This window comes from Macrosteles quadrilineatus, unplaced genomic scaffold (genome assembly GCF_028750875.1).
Source record: "Macrosteles quadrilineatus isolate MER2022 unplaced genomic scaffold, UCM_ALF_1.0 Scaffold_1__1_contigs__length_201487025, whole genome shotgun sequence".
In the NCBI taxonomy this organism is placed as follows: Eukaryota; Metazoa; Arthropoda; class Insecta; order Hemiptera; family Cicadellidae; genus Macrosteles; species Macrosteles quadrilineatus.
The window spans coordinates 60461883-60479995 of NW_026542594.1; the positions used below are offsets into that span (position 1 = coordinate 60461883).

General features: G+C 35.1%; 1 protein-coding gene across 2 annotated transcripts in view; it reads left to right on the forward strand.

Moving 5' to 3' along the window:
- LOC128983244 (aldehyde dehydrogenase, mitochondrial) overlaps positions 1-18113 on the forward strand; it is a 99235-nt gene that overhangs the window by 69915 nt on the left and 11207 nt on the right. For both annotated transcript variants that reach the window (XM_054402479.1, XM_054402478.1), the window contains 3 exons: positions 8290-8427; positions 8859-9023; positions 15039-15196. In XM_054402479.1, coding sequence (XP_054258454.1) covers positions 8290-8427; positions 8859-9023; positions 15039-15196 — 461 coding nt within the window. The remainder of the gene's footprint in view (positions 1-8289; positions 8428-8858; positions 9024-15038; positions 15197-18113) is intronic.

Genomic DNA, 18113 nt, shown 5'->3' on the forward strand with positions numbered 1-18113 from the left:
TACTGCATAAATATTAATAATTAATTAATTTATAATCATACTTCAGCTTGTAACAAGGTTGTTTTAAAAGTTACATGCTCTAGGCCTAAGGAGCTACTTAAACTTACACATCATTAATCTTTTTGGTTTAAACTCGACTCAAACTCGAGAATAGAATCTTTTGCCAACTACTCAACTCGACCTGAAAAACCTGTGCTCGCACATCTCTAGTAAATTAGAATGTATAGGTATCGAAGGACCAACTCTAAGATGGTTTGCGAACTATTTTAAGTCTCGGGAACAAGTAGTTTCCATAAATGGAGTTGTGAGTGATGTAACACTGGTAGAATATGGTGTGGTTCAAGGCAGTACTCTCGGACCTCTATTATTTTCTATTTACATAAATGACATATCTAAAGTTAAATTAAATAGCAAGGTGATACTGTTTGCTGATGACACGGCGGTTGTGACCACCGGCAGTACGTGGGACGAGGTGTACGGTTCTGCATCGACAGATGTCCGCAATTTAAAATCTTGGTTTGATTATAATACACTTACAGTCAATGTTGGAAAAACTAAATGTCTTCCTATTTTTCTTAGAAATAACTTTGGACTAGGTGAGAGATCTTTGAAGCTGCACTGCTGCGGCGATGCACTCGCGATTGGCTGCGCATGTGGAGTGATTGAGCGTGTGGGGCAGTATAAGTATTTAGGGGTTGTGATCGATAGTAAATTGACTTGGGCTCCGCATGTTCAATACGTCAAAAACAAAGTACGTAAGCTCATTTACGCGTTCACGCAGCTTCGGGAGGTGCTTTCGGGGCAGCAGTTACGGACCGTGTACTTTGCCTACGTGCAGTCGGTGTTGCAGTATGGTATCCTGGCTTGGGGTGGTGCCCTTTCCACTGTTCTGGAACCACTTTCTGTCGTTCAACGATCTGTTATAAAAACTATCTTTAATAAAAACTCTAGATTTTCTTCCTTGCAACTGTTTTGAGACTTTCCAGTTTAAAACATTCGCCAATTGTTCATAAAAAATCTTATTTTCAAAAAACTTAATAAATGTGTTGTTTTTTCTCCTCTTCAACATCGTTATTTGACTAGAAGTAACATTAACTTCGGCTTTTCTTTTCCCAGACTTTCCCATTCAACCCTTAAAACTATACCTTTTTACGTTTGTCATACATTGTATCAAAACTTGCCTTCACATATACGAGAGGCGGAGAGTGACAGCGTCACTGTGTTTAAGCGTAGAGTCATGAGCTGGCTATTAAATCTCGGCAGGGAGCAATCAGAAGGATTACTCAAATCGTTGTAGGCCTACTCATAATTTTTTGCAGTTTCATTCATCACCAAAATCACTTTTTTTTCTTCATTGCTATATACCACTTACAATCACTAAATTTGAATTTTGGATGTTTCGATGCAGTTAGGTTTTTTTTCCAAAATTACATTGGGGGTCTTGCTACCCTTCCCCTCACATGTTCTTGGATAAACCTCTGGATGATTACCATAGAATAAACCACTATATAATAATTCATAATCATAATTCTACGCAGAATTGTGTGTTTTCCAAACTAACTACAGGTGCATTTTTGTATAGCATGCGCCGTTTAGGAGTTGTAAGCCGAAAAACTGGTCAAATGATAAACATTTGGCCATGTTGATGAAAATGACGCAACTTTGAAAAGCTACAGCGGCTAAACGGCTCGGCTGATTTTGACGTATTTAACATCAATCGACGCATAATTTAAGGCACTAAAAAGACCTGTGAACAACATTTTCCGTAGGATTTGTCATTTAGGAGTTACAGTATAAGCGAAAAACTGAAAAAAGTGCAAGATTTTTATAGTTTTTCGACTCCCTAAACTTAAGCAGACGTCAGAATCTGTCGCAAACTCACAGGACTCTTATTTGGGACCCCCAAAAGGTATTAAAACACTTTCCAGCTTTAGACGATTTTTTGGGGAGCATATGTCTAATTTGCCTGGGCTACATAATAATGTGAAGAAGGGAGTTGACTACAGTGATCAGATGTCGCCATATACTTCACAATGTTATGAAGAAATCTCAAGTGGTACATAAAAGTTTCCCTTGAGCTCATCACGGGAACCACATTGGTGAACTTTTGGGTTATTTATGGGAAGCTGAACAGCACCAAAATGCCTATGCTTAAGTTTAGGGAATCAATTGCTATAAGCCTAATGCGTCTGGATGAGATTCCTATAAGACATGTGACACCACCGCAAAGAAATAGGCTAGCTCCATTCCCTCAGCAAATCGGAGGGTGAGGGAAAGTAGAAAAGGCGTCATTGCAGAGGATACTATTAGAAAATTAGGAAAACGCCCTCTTCAAGAGAGGCTGACAAGACAGTGAACACCTTCTGCAAAGACTGTCCAGACCAAACATGTTTCTCCCTTGAATGTTTTAATGAGAAACATGTGTAATTTTAGTATTAAGTGTCTTTGAGAACATTAACATTTTAATTATAAAGAAAAATATGTCCAGACCAACAATTTTTCTGCCTTGAATGTTTCAATGAGAAACATAACATATGTGATTTTAGTTTTCAGTGTCTTTGAAAACATTAAAATTTTTTTTATAAAGAAAAATATGTCCAGACCAAACATTTTTCTGCCTTGAATTTTTCAATGAGAAACATGTGTAATTTTAATATTCAGTGTCTTTTAGAACATTAACATTTTATTTATACAGAAAAATATAAGAAACTTGAATGGATCATTTGACAAATATTTTATAACTACAGTATATTTGTTTTGATTTTTTCTGTTCAACACTCAAAACATTGGAATTTTTCTTTTGTTTAGAAACATAAAATAAAATATTTGTACTATATTGCAATCTGTAACATCTACTAAAACTACTACGAAAAACATGGCGACATCTGGATACGCACCTTGCTAGACTAGATGTGAAGATCATCTTCACGGAAAACTCCTTGACCGATCGGCAGCCAATCATAGTTCCACGCTGATGAAGACAGTGCAGCCACCCAGTAACTTAATACGCTTCCGGTTACTAATAGTCTAATATGGTCCTATTGCACTATGTTACACAATCCATGTTTACAATTGTAACGTAATAAATAATACTAGTTGCTGTACCCGTGCTTCGCAACGGGAAACAATCAGTTTTATAATCATTGAGATATATTTAGAATAAATAATCCATCATCAAGTTTAAGATTAAATAAACCTACCACATAGTTGTGTAAAGTATTTTATTATTTTTTTTTTGTTTTGATCAGCTGTCTGAAAATGTGAAATAGGCATTTGACAGTTCTGGTTGTTTACATTTAAATGTCAAAGCAAAGGTAAACATTGTGAATTTTCTCATGCTTCCATGGAGACCATTTATTACTATTTAATTTCTGACAACAGCTGGAGTTTCATAACAATTTTTGCTTCCCATGTTAATCTTATGGAGAAATATGAACCTTTAAAGGGCCCTAGGGCCTAACTCTCTAATTATTTCCCTAAAAAGAAAGTTTCCTGCACAACTTCAAGTTAAGCTCTTTCCAATGACACCGAAAACATGTCAATTGGTTCAGTAGCTTCGGAGGAGTAATTGTCACAAAAAACCTGCTTGCGTATTAAATAAGTACTAGAGGTCGTCCAGTGGTCGAAAACTCAACCAAAAATATGCAAATGAAATAAAATGAAAAAAATTAAAATTATATGAAATGAAAAATTATATATTTATTCAGGCAAAGTTAGGGCCACATGGCCGTTTCTTACACTAAGTAATGTACAGTGTTAACCCCACACTGTAAATAAAACATGTGATAGGAATTTGTTTTGATTTTCTGTTTATATTTTGTTGTTATTTCGTCACCAACATGGCAACCCATAACTCCCATGTTATTTTTTTTAAGTTTTCAAATTCATTTTTTGTTCTTATTTTTGAGCCTATTTTAATTTATAAAGGGATTCTGCACATCTACAGGAAAATATCTTTCCAACAGTATGCGTAGATTTTCCCTGCGATGCACTCGAGCTGAGAAAAAAGGTTTTAACCCTAGATCTGGCGGTCATTTTATTCACCAGTGGCGGGCATATTTTGGCGCTTTTGTAGTGGTATCATATATTTTGCCACAGAACATTTATTTGTAATATAAATAAACACACACATATATATATATTCTATTTCAGTGATGAATTTAGAATATAATAATATAAAAATATTCTTTTCCTAGCAATGCGTTTAGGCGTAGTAGCAAAAGGTTTGCAAATTTTTTGATTATGCAAATTAGAAATTTCAAAAGCAACCCACAAGAAAACCACAAAATAATTTGTTTACACATTTTATCTAAATGTAAAGTTTGTGTGAAATATGATTCCCTACGTAGGAATATCAATGTTTTTTGAATGCTCATAAAAATAAAATTATAAAAAAATAAATTCTTCATACATATTTTCTTTTTTGAAAAACTACCAAATTTCTTTTTGTCACGTTGGAAATAATAGAATGCATCAACAAAAAATGTAATGATACTGTACAATAGGTAATAAAAAGATCTTTCTGAAAATATATAGTTATATTTAGTTAAATTCTAAAATGTCAGAAAAATTTACGTCGGAATGTAAAATTTTGAAGATTTTTTTACAAAAACATAATATTTATGAACATTTTCATAAACAAATAAAATTTTTACAATCAACCTTATAGATTCACAGGGAATTGTAGGGAATTTATTGTAGTTTCAGAATATGTACTAATATTGTATACAATTTAATTGACAATCACCAAAAACAGCTGTTTTTGTAGTCAGGTGACCAAAACTTTCCACCGCCAAAATCTATTTTGAACTCTCTAGTTTTTCAAACTACCGTTTCTCGCTACATAATACTCACTCAATAATGTTTTATGCATGAAAATGAATCCTCAGAATCTCATCTTTTTAATGGTATACGTTTTGTAGCGTTTTAACACGTTCGCTACCACAATTATATGGAATTTACGTTCGCATAGACCAGCGACGCAATTGTGCGTCGACTCGTTTCTCACAATAGACCACCGACGCATATTTGCGTCAGCTGGTCACATTGAAATAGACTAACGACGCACATTTGCGTCGGTGCTCTAATGTTATTAATCTGCGTATTTCTTAGCAACGGTCTATTTTAAAGCCCTGATTTTATCGTATCGGTCTAGAGGGATATCTGCCGCAAATGTGCGTCGCTTGGTCTGTGGATATGACGATTGGTTACGTCACACAACAGTTGGCAACATTGTGTATTCCGCGACATCACAGAACAGATTTTACATCTCTAACCTCTGCAGTTTTGGCTAGTGTTTAGTGGAGTTTCTTTATTTGTTTGTGTAAAAGCTTGATCATGAAACGCAATAGGCCTACTAGGCCTAAAAACCCATCTTTTTTATATACTGATAGTGAAATTGATCGCATGATCAGTAACGAAAGTGATAGTGATTCTGAACTAAGTTCATTGTTTTCTTCCGATGGAGCCACTGAATATATCCCAACTTCGGATAGCGATGATTCTTCATCTTGTGAACAAGACTACCACGAACTACAAGAAGACATGGCGATAGATGCAGCTTGTGAGTCGTCTACTGTCGAACAGAATATGGACGAGGTATTTGAACATTTCAATAATGAAGTTGAAATCGGGGTCGTCAATGGAAATATGGATGTTTTTCAGGAACTAGAGATTCCTTTTACTGTTGAACAAAATAATGATGGGGAACCTGAAAATGAAATCAATGGGGTTAACCTTGAAAACAACGACCAGAACAGTGAATTACCCTATTTATGTAGATACTAATGTAGAGTTTGTTGTTAATTCTATCCACAATCATTACGAGGCTGTTGAAGGGTTATGGAAGGACACAAATAATGCGCCACAGCAGTTTGAGTTTACTGGCCAAGAGAAAGTAAACATAGAAACAACAGATCCAATTGCCATATTTAGCTCTATTTTTGACGACGCCCTCATGGATAAGATCGTGGCATGGACTAACAAAAGAGCTTACATCTCGAGGGGAACCCCTGCCAAAATATGCAGCACTGAACAGATGGACTGATGTTACCAGAGAAGAACTAAAAAAGTTCTTAGGCCTAACCATACTTATGGGTAATGTAGACATCCCCACATTAAAACACTATTGGTCGAAAGATCCACTGTATGAACACCCGATATTCGGCAGTACAATGGCTCGCAACAGATATGAGAGTATTTTACAGTGTTTATGTTTTTATGATCGGGATACAGATCCCACCAACCACAAAATGCACAAAATGCACAAAATTGATCAGGTACTAAATCATGTTTTGGAAAACTGTAACAAAGTTTACAGTCCTGGGAAAAACTTATCCCTTGACGAAGCAATGGTCTTGTTTCGCGGACGCCTATCGTTTCGCCAGTACATAAAAAACAAAGCCCACAAGTACGGAATAAAGCTTTATGAACTTTGCACTTCCGACGGCTATATTCTCAATATAATTATTTATCAAGGGAAAGGCACACTGACAAACGAAGAGAAGGGTCACACCTATCAAGTTGTAATGAAGCTCATGGAAAACTACTTACACAAAGGCCATGCTGTGTTTTTGGACCATTTTTATAATAGTGTTGATTTGGCTGAAACCCTTTTGGAGCACCAAACGAACATGTGCGGGACCCTGCAGGCTGACAGGTCTGGTAATCCGCAGGTTGTGGTGCAGGCCAAGCTGAAGAAGGGAGAGAGAGTATATTAGTCGACAAAAGGGTGACGTGACAGTAATGAAGTGGAGAGGCAAGAGAAACGTGCTAACCATTTCCACAACAAATGGTCCAGAGATGGAGAATGTCACAAACAGAAGAGGCGTGGTGATAAAGAAGCCATCAATGATTGTAGCCTATAATAAAGGTATGAGTGGCATTGACAGAAGCGACCAGTGATCTTATTACTCAACTCCACGCAAGTCCCTTCGCTGGTACGTGAAGATATTTCTCCATTTGTTGGACGTATCACTTTGGAATAGTGTTAATCTCTTTTCTAAGCTTAACGGAAAGATGACATACCTTAGCTACAGGGACATCATTATTAAACACTTCCTTCAAGTGGAGCCAGTAAAACGTCCTCTTCGCACTAGCATCTCATCAGCAGTGTCCCAACATTTGCCTATTAAATTGGAAAAAAGAGTAAGGTGCTGTGTTTGCAGGTCAAAACATAGCAAGAGGACCGATACATTTTACATCTGCAACGTTTGTAAAGACCCTAAGGAGAAGGCGTTGGGATTCTGCATCTCTCCATGTTTTAGGGAACACCACGGCAACTAAACCAAACCACTGATGGCAAGAAAAGACATTTTTATGTGAGTTTATTAGAATAGAAATCCAAGACATTTTTATGTGAGTTTATTAGCAATACAAGACATTTTTATGTGAGTTTATTAGCAATACAAGACATTTTTTATGTGAGTTTTTTTTAGAAAGACAAGACATTTTAGGTAAGTTTAGTAGCTCAAAGTTGTATATGTATGACATCTATATCAGTAATGATGTAATTTTTGTACCAAATGCAAGTTTTATACCAAAACAATTTTTATTTGTTCAAACTTTTCCTTCAAACAACCAAATTTACAACGACGCTTACGTGCGTCGCCTGGTCTATTGTAACGAAAATGTAATCTTTTTGACTGGATTTCATTAAATAGACTGACCGACGCATATATGCGTCGTTTTAAAATTTGCTCAAAACGATAAATAAAAACAATATTCATTGCTTACTAATTCACTTATGGTTAATATAAAGTCAATTAGTCCATTTATACGATATTTCTCTTTTGGTCTGTCGGCAATGTTATTCCTATATCACTTGGTCTGTAAGCAACGTCATGATCATTCCTTTTGGTCTGTAGAAGTGACCGGACCGACGCATATGTGCGTCGCTCGGTAGCGAACGTGTTAAACCTGTTTTATGGCTACAATTTGTCATTTTCGCGCACATGTTGCATTGGTCCTTTTAGGGACCATGCCAGTTCACAGTTGAAAAATTGAGGTCCAAAAATGGACCAACGCCAGATCTAGGGTTAAAGAAACACGCATGCCTATTAATAAATAGATAGATAGATGCAAACATATTTCATTTATATTTTATTTAGCATAGAATCAGCCATGAGGAAACGTATTATTGTAAAAATTTATAATTTTATATCTATAAAGTGATAAAATATCTATTTTATTACAGTCCATTATCTGGAATTTGTAAATAAATAAATAGAAAACAATAATAAATAAAAAATATGTATATCATGAATATTTTTGTTGTGTATTTGCCGACAGGGCCAGTGCTGCTGTGCCGGTTCTCGTACTTTTATCCATGAGAGTATCTACGACCAATTTGTTGAGAAGAGTGCAGCATTCGCCAAGCAGCGAAAAGTGTGCAATCCATTCCTGCCAGAGAGTGAACAGGGACCAGTAGTGAGTTAAATTAGGAAATTAGAAAAACATTATTTATTTTAAAAAGTACATAGATTTAAAGTCCAGTAGCTCATTTCATTAATTTGATTACTTTTATTCATTAGGATGAATCAATTGTCTAAAATTGATTCAAAATCCATCTGAATGTAGCATATTTGAATTTCTATAGAGGCATCGTGGTGAGGCCAAAAACCTTCCGAGGTTTCAATAAGGAGGTAAGGAAAGGTAAGACTTCCATCCAACATGCTTACTTACCCTTTTTTGTATTTCAAGTATTTTTGATGATTCATCAGATTTTTTTGCAGTATGTTTGTTACTATTAACAATTTAATGATAAAAAGCGTTTTTGAAATAATTTATATAAACCTAGAGCCCTTAACAAAAAATACCCATCCCCTCAAGACTATTGAAACTTTGAAACTGATTTTCAGATTGATGGGGAACAACATGGCAAGATTCTAGAACTGATAGAGAGTGGAAAGAAGGAAGGGGCTCGACTGGTTGCTGGGGGCAGTAAGACTGGAGACAAGGGCTTCTTTATTCAACCTACAGTGTTTGCTGATGTCACAGACAACATGCGAATTGCCAAGGAAGAGGTCAGTGTAGATATGTGTCAATACCAAAATTGTTTAATTCTTGATACCCAATACCTATGAATCAAATCAATTCTCTATTTTTGGTGCCAATACAATTTTTTTTTAATTTTACTTGTTTTTTTATTTTTTTACTATTTTTATACGGATTGGTTTAAGCTTAGCCTTTACTACACCAATAGCCTATAATGAAATGAAATGAAATGAAACCAGTGCTTGATTTTCATTAAAACAATCCATTACAAAAGAATAAGATTTTTTCCATAAATAACTCTCAATATACAAATAAAATATCTACATACGCTTGAAATGCTCCCTATTTTCCATATTCCCTGCAACACCAGGGTTGTCAGCGACCGGGAATTCTGGGAAAATCGGTAATTATGTGTGAATTTTAACCGCAGTGAACAAACCGGGAAATATGCGTGAAAATGGTATTATTCGGGGATTTTACGTGAATTTAAACTATTATCATTATGTTCGTTTATTTTTGAGGAATTTTATAGTAAATGTATATTTACGGAACATTCAAATTAGAAATTATAGAAATTAACCAGATTCGAGAATCGAATCTCGGGTCTGCCGAGAGAATACACCGACTCGCCGCCAGCTCTAGGCTATAACATGAAGCGTGTAGCAGGGTAGCAGCAGTGTCAATCTACGCATAGCTGGAACAAAGCCAAATCCGTCCTCAAAACTCAAGGTCATGGCTTGAATTACGTCCTAGTCGAATATTAATTGTATTTTAAATAGGGATGGCCGATAACAGCATTTCTCGATTCTATACCAGTTGCTGATACCGATTCCATATCCATGTGAAAACTCATATTTTTAAGGTAGGGATGGACGGGATTGAGTTTTTAGTTCGGGACGGGACTGGACGTGATTTTTATTTCCTTCCCGGTTTTCGGGACGGGATTTTTTCCTGTGCATAAAAATAAAGTCTTGAATATTGCAGTTACCAAAAACGACAAACAAAATCAATTTTTACAATTTGTGGCACCTATCTATAAAAACAAAAAATGGGTAAAAATTTACAGGTATAGAAACTTGTGACTCGCGGTCATGGTGCGATCGTCGGTTTGACTCGCGGTCACGGTGGGATCGTCAAAATGACTCGCGATCAAGGGGTGATCGTCGGTATGATTCCGCGGTCACGGCGCGATTGTCGGTATGACTCCGCGGCCACGGGGTGATCGTCGGTATGACTTCGCGGTCACGGCGCGATTGTCGGTATGACTCCGCGGTCACGGGGCAATTGTCGGTATGACTCCGCTGTCACGGCGCGATTGTCGGTATGACTTCGCTGTCACGGGGTGAACGTCGGTATGACTCTGTGGTCACGAGGTGAACGTCGGTATGACTCCGCGTGCACAATGTTAAACTCATTAATATTAATTTTTAACCTTAATATGCAGTGTTTGTGGAGTGAATATTAAGAGTTAATTTGCCTTAAGGGCTAATAAACGTATGTGGGTTTTTAATTACAGTAGACTTTCTATTTCGGCCACCTCGGGACCGACCACTGGACGGACTACAAAACAGCCGGACTAACCGGATGTAGTAGAACCTCAATTATCCGGGGTAAGGGGGGGGACCACTGATAACTTGAAACCATGTAGTTAATCAAACATTGCATAAACATATATTACAATTACATACCCATAAAACACCTTATACTGTATAAAATGGACGTTAATGTGATCTATACTTATTTAATACGCAAGCAGGATTTTTGTGACAATTACTCCTCCGAGACTACTGAACCGATTGACATGTTTTTGGTGTCATTGGAAAGAGCGTAACTTGAAGTTGTGCAGGAAACTTTCTTTTTAGGGAAATAATTAGAGAGTGAGGCCCTGGGGCCCTTTAAAGTTTCGTATTTCTCCATAAGTATAACATGGGAGATAATTTTTATTTACAGAAACATATGTTTGTTTCTTGAAAATAGTCAAAGTCTACTCTACATAATAATTGGTGAGTATTATGACTGTTAATGTATATTACATTTCAATCTAGGATTGTGTACCTTAAAGCTTACTCATAATGGATCTTACTACTTTATTTTAATGCTGGGAATGGTAAAATTCAGTTGAGAATAAGTTACCATGAATTAGAAAACTTTAATATAATAATTTATGTATTTAAAATCACAAATCTTTGACGATATTAATTCATTTGAAACTAAACAGCTGATCAACAAATCAAACAAATCATCTACTTCATGTGAATAATATTGTTACACAAACATAATTTTTGTTAACCAATAACTTGATTCTTTTTTACTTGTGGGTGTATTTTGAGTTTGCAGTTATGATAGCACTAAGCCAAGTAACTTTTATCTCATTTTCTTTATAAACTAACAGTATTAATGAATTATAATTTAGAAGAAAACCCACAGGAATGGTCAGATTTTTGCTATTTCGTTAACAAGTGGCGCGCCATCGTACCTCAAGGTGAATAACTTGGATTTTATGTTATGGACCCAACACTAACAACATATCCAAAAATATAACTACCCGACCTTTTGCACAGCAATCCCCTATTTTTTTGTCATATTTACTGGACTAATAATATGAGTAACAATTGCCTAAAAAGTATTATTTCTAGTATTTCAGTACCCTTGGCCATATTGCATAAATTTTTCATTGATCGAGGGAGTCTTTCCAGCAGTTATAAAAATCCAGGATATGCTCAGTTCATAAGAAGGGCCCAAGGAACAAACCTTAATAAAGCTACCGCTACCGCCCAATTTCAATAATTCCAGTAATTTCAAAAAATGTATGAAATTATAGTTCAAGGTCAAATCTATTCCTTTTTTGAAGATGATAAAATGTTCAATCATTGTCAATTCGGGTTTTGAAAGGACAAATCAACAGTCCAAGCTGTAGACAAACTAGTTCGTGAAATTATTTATTCTTTTGAGACCAAGTCATATCCACCCAAGGGACCCAGGCCACCTTCTGTGATCTTAGCAAAGCATTTGACTGTGTTGATCCAAATGACCTAATAAAAAAATTAAATTACTATGGAATTACAGGCTCTGCTCTAAAGTTAAATAAAATCTTACTTATCTAATCGAAGACAAAGGGTTTACACTAATGGTTTCTGATCTCAAGAAATATCAATAAATGTGGGTGTGCCCCAGGGTCAGGTTCTGGGCCCACTTTTGTTTTTAATATGCATTAATGATCTCCCAAATTCAGTTAATTCCTCAAGTATTCTTTATGTAGATGATACAACCTTTTCCCACAGTAATAAGTTAATGATTTTTAAAAGCAAAAATTTATTATAAAAAAAAATCCCTCACCACATCATCTGACTGGTTCAAAGCAAATGGGTTTCTTTTAAATGAAAATAAAACAGAATGTTGTTTTTAGCCTAAGACCCCTCCCTAATAGCGGGACTGATATCTAATTCGGTGAAATTTGTATGAATAAAAATAGACAGTACTCTTACTTGGGGGATCTCGCATTGATTATATAACACCAAAACTATCAAGAACAATCTTTCTCCTAAGACGCCTTGTTCATTGCTTGGAAACAAATTATGTAGAACTGCCTATATTTTGCCTACTTTCAATCAATAATTAGATATGGATTAATTCTCTGGGAAAACTGCAGCAGGGTGGATGCAATCTTAACTCTCCAAAAAGAGCCGTTAGGGTTATCATCACTGAATCTGAACTTGATGAACATTGTAAACCTCTTTTTGTTTCAATGAAAATTTCTACTAAGTTAATATTAATCTGTATATCTTTGATTTAACTGTATATGTAATAAATAACACCCAAATACTAAAATTCCATGAACACAAATATTACTAGAATAAAAATCCTACTTCCATTGAATACCACAGGCTCTCAAAATCGATTAACAGCCATGTTGTTATAGCTCCTAAGGTTTACAATAAACTCATTGGCCTTATCTCAAAATATGATGTCAAACAATTTAAGAGAAAGTTTTATAACTGGTTATTAATAGACCCACATTATTCACTTAATGAGCTTTTTTCTTGCCAAATTGCTTTCTAGATCGTTCTACATACATTTAAATACAAATCCCCACACTCTATAAGTATTAATTAATAGTTTCTAAATTATTCTTCATATTGAAATTATTCTTTAAAACTAATTCTCTCTTTTTAGCGAATTTCCCTATAGGGAAGTAGCTATTACCGTAGGTGGCACGGTAAGACCTAGACCCGGGACCTATTTACTTTTTCATTTTGATGTCCCCAGAGGCCAAAAACACTATTCGTTCAAATTTTTATATATGTATATATATATATATACAGGGTGACAAAAAAGTCTGGAAACGGCTTAATATCTTTTTAACTAAATCCGTTAGAAAAGTCAAACTTTTCACATCAACTTACATGTATAAAAACTACTTTTTCCAAGCATTTTCATGTTTTTACCTCCACCAGGGGACGTCCCATGAGGAGTAGGTACATAATCTTTAATGTAAGCATAGGTTGATATACACATCATTTTTAAGGTCTGGTCAAGTGGAGTTCATTGCCGGAAACCGCATCTCAAAAGGTCCATTCGTTACAAAATGGCGGCATTTCAAAGTTCTTGTGGAATATACCTTTACAGGCCTTAATATTGGTAAATACTCGTATTAAACATTATCTTGAGAGCAGAAACTGTATTTTAAAGTCAACTAGCCCATATACTACGTTTATTCAATCTTCAAAACAAATTTAACCGGGTTTCAGATTTCCCGGCTAATTTTGACTATGAGTATTTACCATTACTAAGGCCTGTGCAGGTATATTCCGCAAGAACTTTGAAATGCTGCCATTTTGTAACGAATGAACCTTTTTTGACGCGGTTTCCGGCAATGAACTCCACTACACCAGACCTTTAAAATGATGTGCATATCAACCTATGCTTACATTAAAGATTATGTACCTACTCCTCATGGGCCGTCCCCTGGTGAAGGTAAAAAAATGGTAATACTTGCAAAAAGTAGTTTTCATGCATATAAGTTGATGTGAAAGGTTTGAATTTTCTAACGAATTTAGTTAAAAAGATATCAAGCCGTTTCCAGACTTTTTTGTCACCCTGTATATAGACTTATATATATATATATAGACTTATATATATATATAGACTTATATATATATATATATATATATATACGTCCGTGAACGCGATAACTTGAGTAATTTTTGTCCGATTTTGATGAAATTTGGTTTAAAGGTGTAAAGCGGGATAAACTTGAATGAGTTCGCGAACCAGCACGATCGGACCATGGGAACGGGGCTTTACGGGGGGTTTTATGGGGTAAAAACTGGTTTTTCTCACTTTTGACCCTCAAAACACAAAATTTCCCGATTTCTCTTTAGACCTTTTTAAAGAGCTTAAAAAAACAAATAATTTAGTATATAAAAGTATTTTTGTTCAATTATTAGTAACGGAGAAAATAAAAAAAAAATTAAATTTAAAATTCCCATGTTATTCTTATGGAGAATATTGTCAAATGTTGTAGTTTGCTTGTTTATGGATATATTTTGATCAAACTTGGCAAATTTATTTATTTTGTACTAAGCTACCAATATTTTACTCAAAAACACACTTTATTAGTTTCCTTGTAGCAGCAAACCTAGGTGCTCGTTAAACCTAATGTTATTAAAATATATTTAACTGAAAATCAATTCAGACAAATGGAAATTCGCTTAGTCGGCAGGTTTGCTGCGGCGGGGGTATTTTTAAGATATGATGTCATCAGTAATTATTTTCTATTTTATCTGTTATTGATGTTCCAGGCCAGCTTAAAGGAGAAATTATTTGTTTAACTATTTTGTTCTATATGTTATACAATTTAAGTTTAATTTTATATTTACATCTACTTTTGCTTCATGACAATTTGTAAAATGCAATCTGACCTATCCTATTGTACTTTATTGTACCGAATGGAAATAAATATATTTTATTTGATTTTATCAGAACAGAGACACAACTGTATGTAAGGAAAAAATAGAACAATTAATATGAGGAATGTATTGCAGATATTTGGACCAGTCCAGCAGTTGCTGAAGTTCAAGACTATTGATGAAGTGATAGAGAGAGCCAACAACACTCAGTATGGACTAGCAGCAGCTGTGTATTCAAAGAACATAGACACTGTCAACACTATCGTACAGTCTGTTAAAGCTGGAACAGTCTGGTGAGTTGTCATGCTAAGGGGGTTTTGTGGCTCAAAAATATATATCTTATCTATTTTATCTACTAGAGGTCGTCCAGTGGTCGAAAACCCGACCAAAAATATCTAGTGTACAGATTTCTCTATTTTCACCCCACACTGTAAACAAAACATGTGATTGAAATTTCTTCCATTTGTTTTGATTTTCTGTATATATTTTGTTGTTACTGTATTTCGCTAACAGCATGGCAACTAGGGGTGTGCGATGCAGCATATTTTTTTCGATTCGATGCATCGATGCGATTCAAAGAATTTCGATTCGAATCGATTCGATTCGATTCGGTGCAGCACGGCATGATTTTCTTCAAAAATTAAATACAACATGTGTTTCTGTAATGGATCCTTTACCTTAAAAAAAGTTAAAGTAAAAAATGTACTAAATAAAATTATGAACAAGAGGATAGTTGCTGACCTAACCTCATTAATGGACACTGCTAATTTTATGGTTGGCCTAAGGAAATTCACCCTTCACTAACAATTAGAATAAGCCTATATATCAATAAAGCAATCGTTAAGTTTATTATTATTGACCTGTATTAAATAAAATGGAGTTTATTTTATGACGTACGGTAGTATTGTTACTTAGTTTTCACATTTATATTTGTTGGCTTTCAATACTTCTGGTTCATTCTTAAATCAGCACGAACCAAAAAAGTTGATTATCAATGTTTACTGTCTATTTTAGTGATGGTCGGATCTGGATATCGGACTACCGGATCCGCCGGATCTGAGCTAGAACCGACGCCCGATCGTATCCACAAAAAATCGGATCTTGGGCTGGATCCGGTTTTAATGGATCCAATTTTATTTATACTATTAACACAAAATGGACGAGTATTCGAGATTTTGAGTTTGAGTAAAGTACAATATAGAAATAAGCAAGAGGTAGTTGTCCTAACCTATTTTTATAGCTATCACGACAGAATAGGTCAACTCAAAGCAGTCGCCGGCGACTGACTGGCAATGGCAATGGTATACTGACTTGACACAGAATAGAATGACATGACCGGTAGTGATTTTGTTTTAAAGTAGGCCTACTGTTTCACAATAGAAAATTTCACTACTGAACTACGTAAGCAATAAATTTATGTTTATAAAAGTCAGAATAGAAACACTATAAAGGCAAAACAATAGACGGGAGGCAGGCGTTGTGCAATGACCTTGAAATGAGCGGAATAGTAACGCTGAGTAGGGGAAGGGAAGGGTGAGACCTTTGAGCTATATTTAGACTAGACTTTCACCACTTCCCAAATGGCTGGGTATGGGGATTACAATAGCAGGTTTTTTCCTTGCCTGGTTTGACTTTTGTCTTTTTGTGTAGGAGATTTGAATAATCAAAAATATAATTTGAATTGACCACAATTGTTTAGCATTGATGATACAATTTGCAAGGGACCAGGAGGAAATAGAACAAAACACTAAAATTAATAGAATAACAAACAAAGTAAACAACAAATTAAATACAGAACACGGTGATTTAACACTGTCACTGTCACTCAATTTTGTTGTCTAGAAGGGTCGGTGAACTAATCAATAAATAGCCAAAACCAGTTTCCTCCCCCTCTAACCACCACCCCTCCCCCCTAAGCCGGGAGGCCCAACACTTTGTCCTTGAAACACTCTAGCCTCTGAAACAATAAACCCTTACACCTGCTGCTGTTTTGACAACAGGTTTATGAATGCGTTCACTATTTTTCATTTTCCAGAATTAACTATCAATTATTATTATTTGCAAGTTACAAATAGGAAACTACATGACATTATGGTACCTATTCAATGACCCATGTATTATCAAAAATTTATAATTGATTACTTATTTTGATAATAAAAAGCATTCATTACAGCACGCAGCACTTATTGATATATATATATATATTTAAATATATATATATACTGTATATATAATCATCAAAGTATCTGTTACTTTATACAAAATAAAATAGGTACAAAATTGTGTGGCCAGTCAAAATTTATAAACAAACATTTTATTCTATAAAATACAGATGGTAAATAGGGGTTGGTTTAAAGGAAATAAAATACAAAACAGATTAATTAATTATTTTGATAAACGATAGAAAGGTTATGGAATTGATTGAACTAAAATAACCACAGGGAATCTTAAGTAGAAAAGTCGTCAACCACAATCTGTTTAATCAGTACATCGTTAGAGAGAGAGCGGGGGGAGAGAGAGATAGCAGATAGGGGCGTTTGATAGGGAATCTGAAAAAGTAAACAAACAAGGAACAACGACGCGACAATACTCGTTTATAACCTTATTGTCAAATCTAGGTCTTTGTAAGACAAAAGAAAATCACACCGTTTTAAACTTTAACCTAATTTTATACTCTTTACAAACAAACACGTCCTACATAACGGTTCTTGATATTTATCAATGTATCTTAGCAATCGTCACTTGCTCCATTGAAACACGAACGTCGATTGGCTGACATGACAGTGCAGCGTGGCCTCTCGACCAATGAGAACTCCTGTTACATACTTTGATTTATCTTAGATGGTCAACATTTACCATTCATTATAATATTACAAAATCGACATGGACTATGCGTATGGTGCTTTTCAATCAAAACTTATGTTATAGTAGCACTTAAAACTTCACTTAAACTCTTAAACTAGGTAGATAGTACAGATATAATATGGATCTACTTTTTGGTGCAATAGGCAAGTGCAAGCCTAACCCTCTGACTTCGATGTTGTAATTGAATCGAATTTTTCTAATGATGCGTAATGCAGGGATGAAACTGAACATTTAGACAAGTTTAGGTTATTTATTTTGTTCTAAAAATAAAAATAATACATTTAAAGATCTGACTTATTGATACAGACATTTTTTTGTATAATTTCGTGTTGAGGACACTCGCGC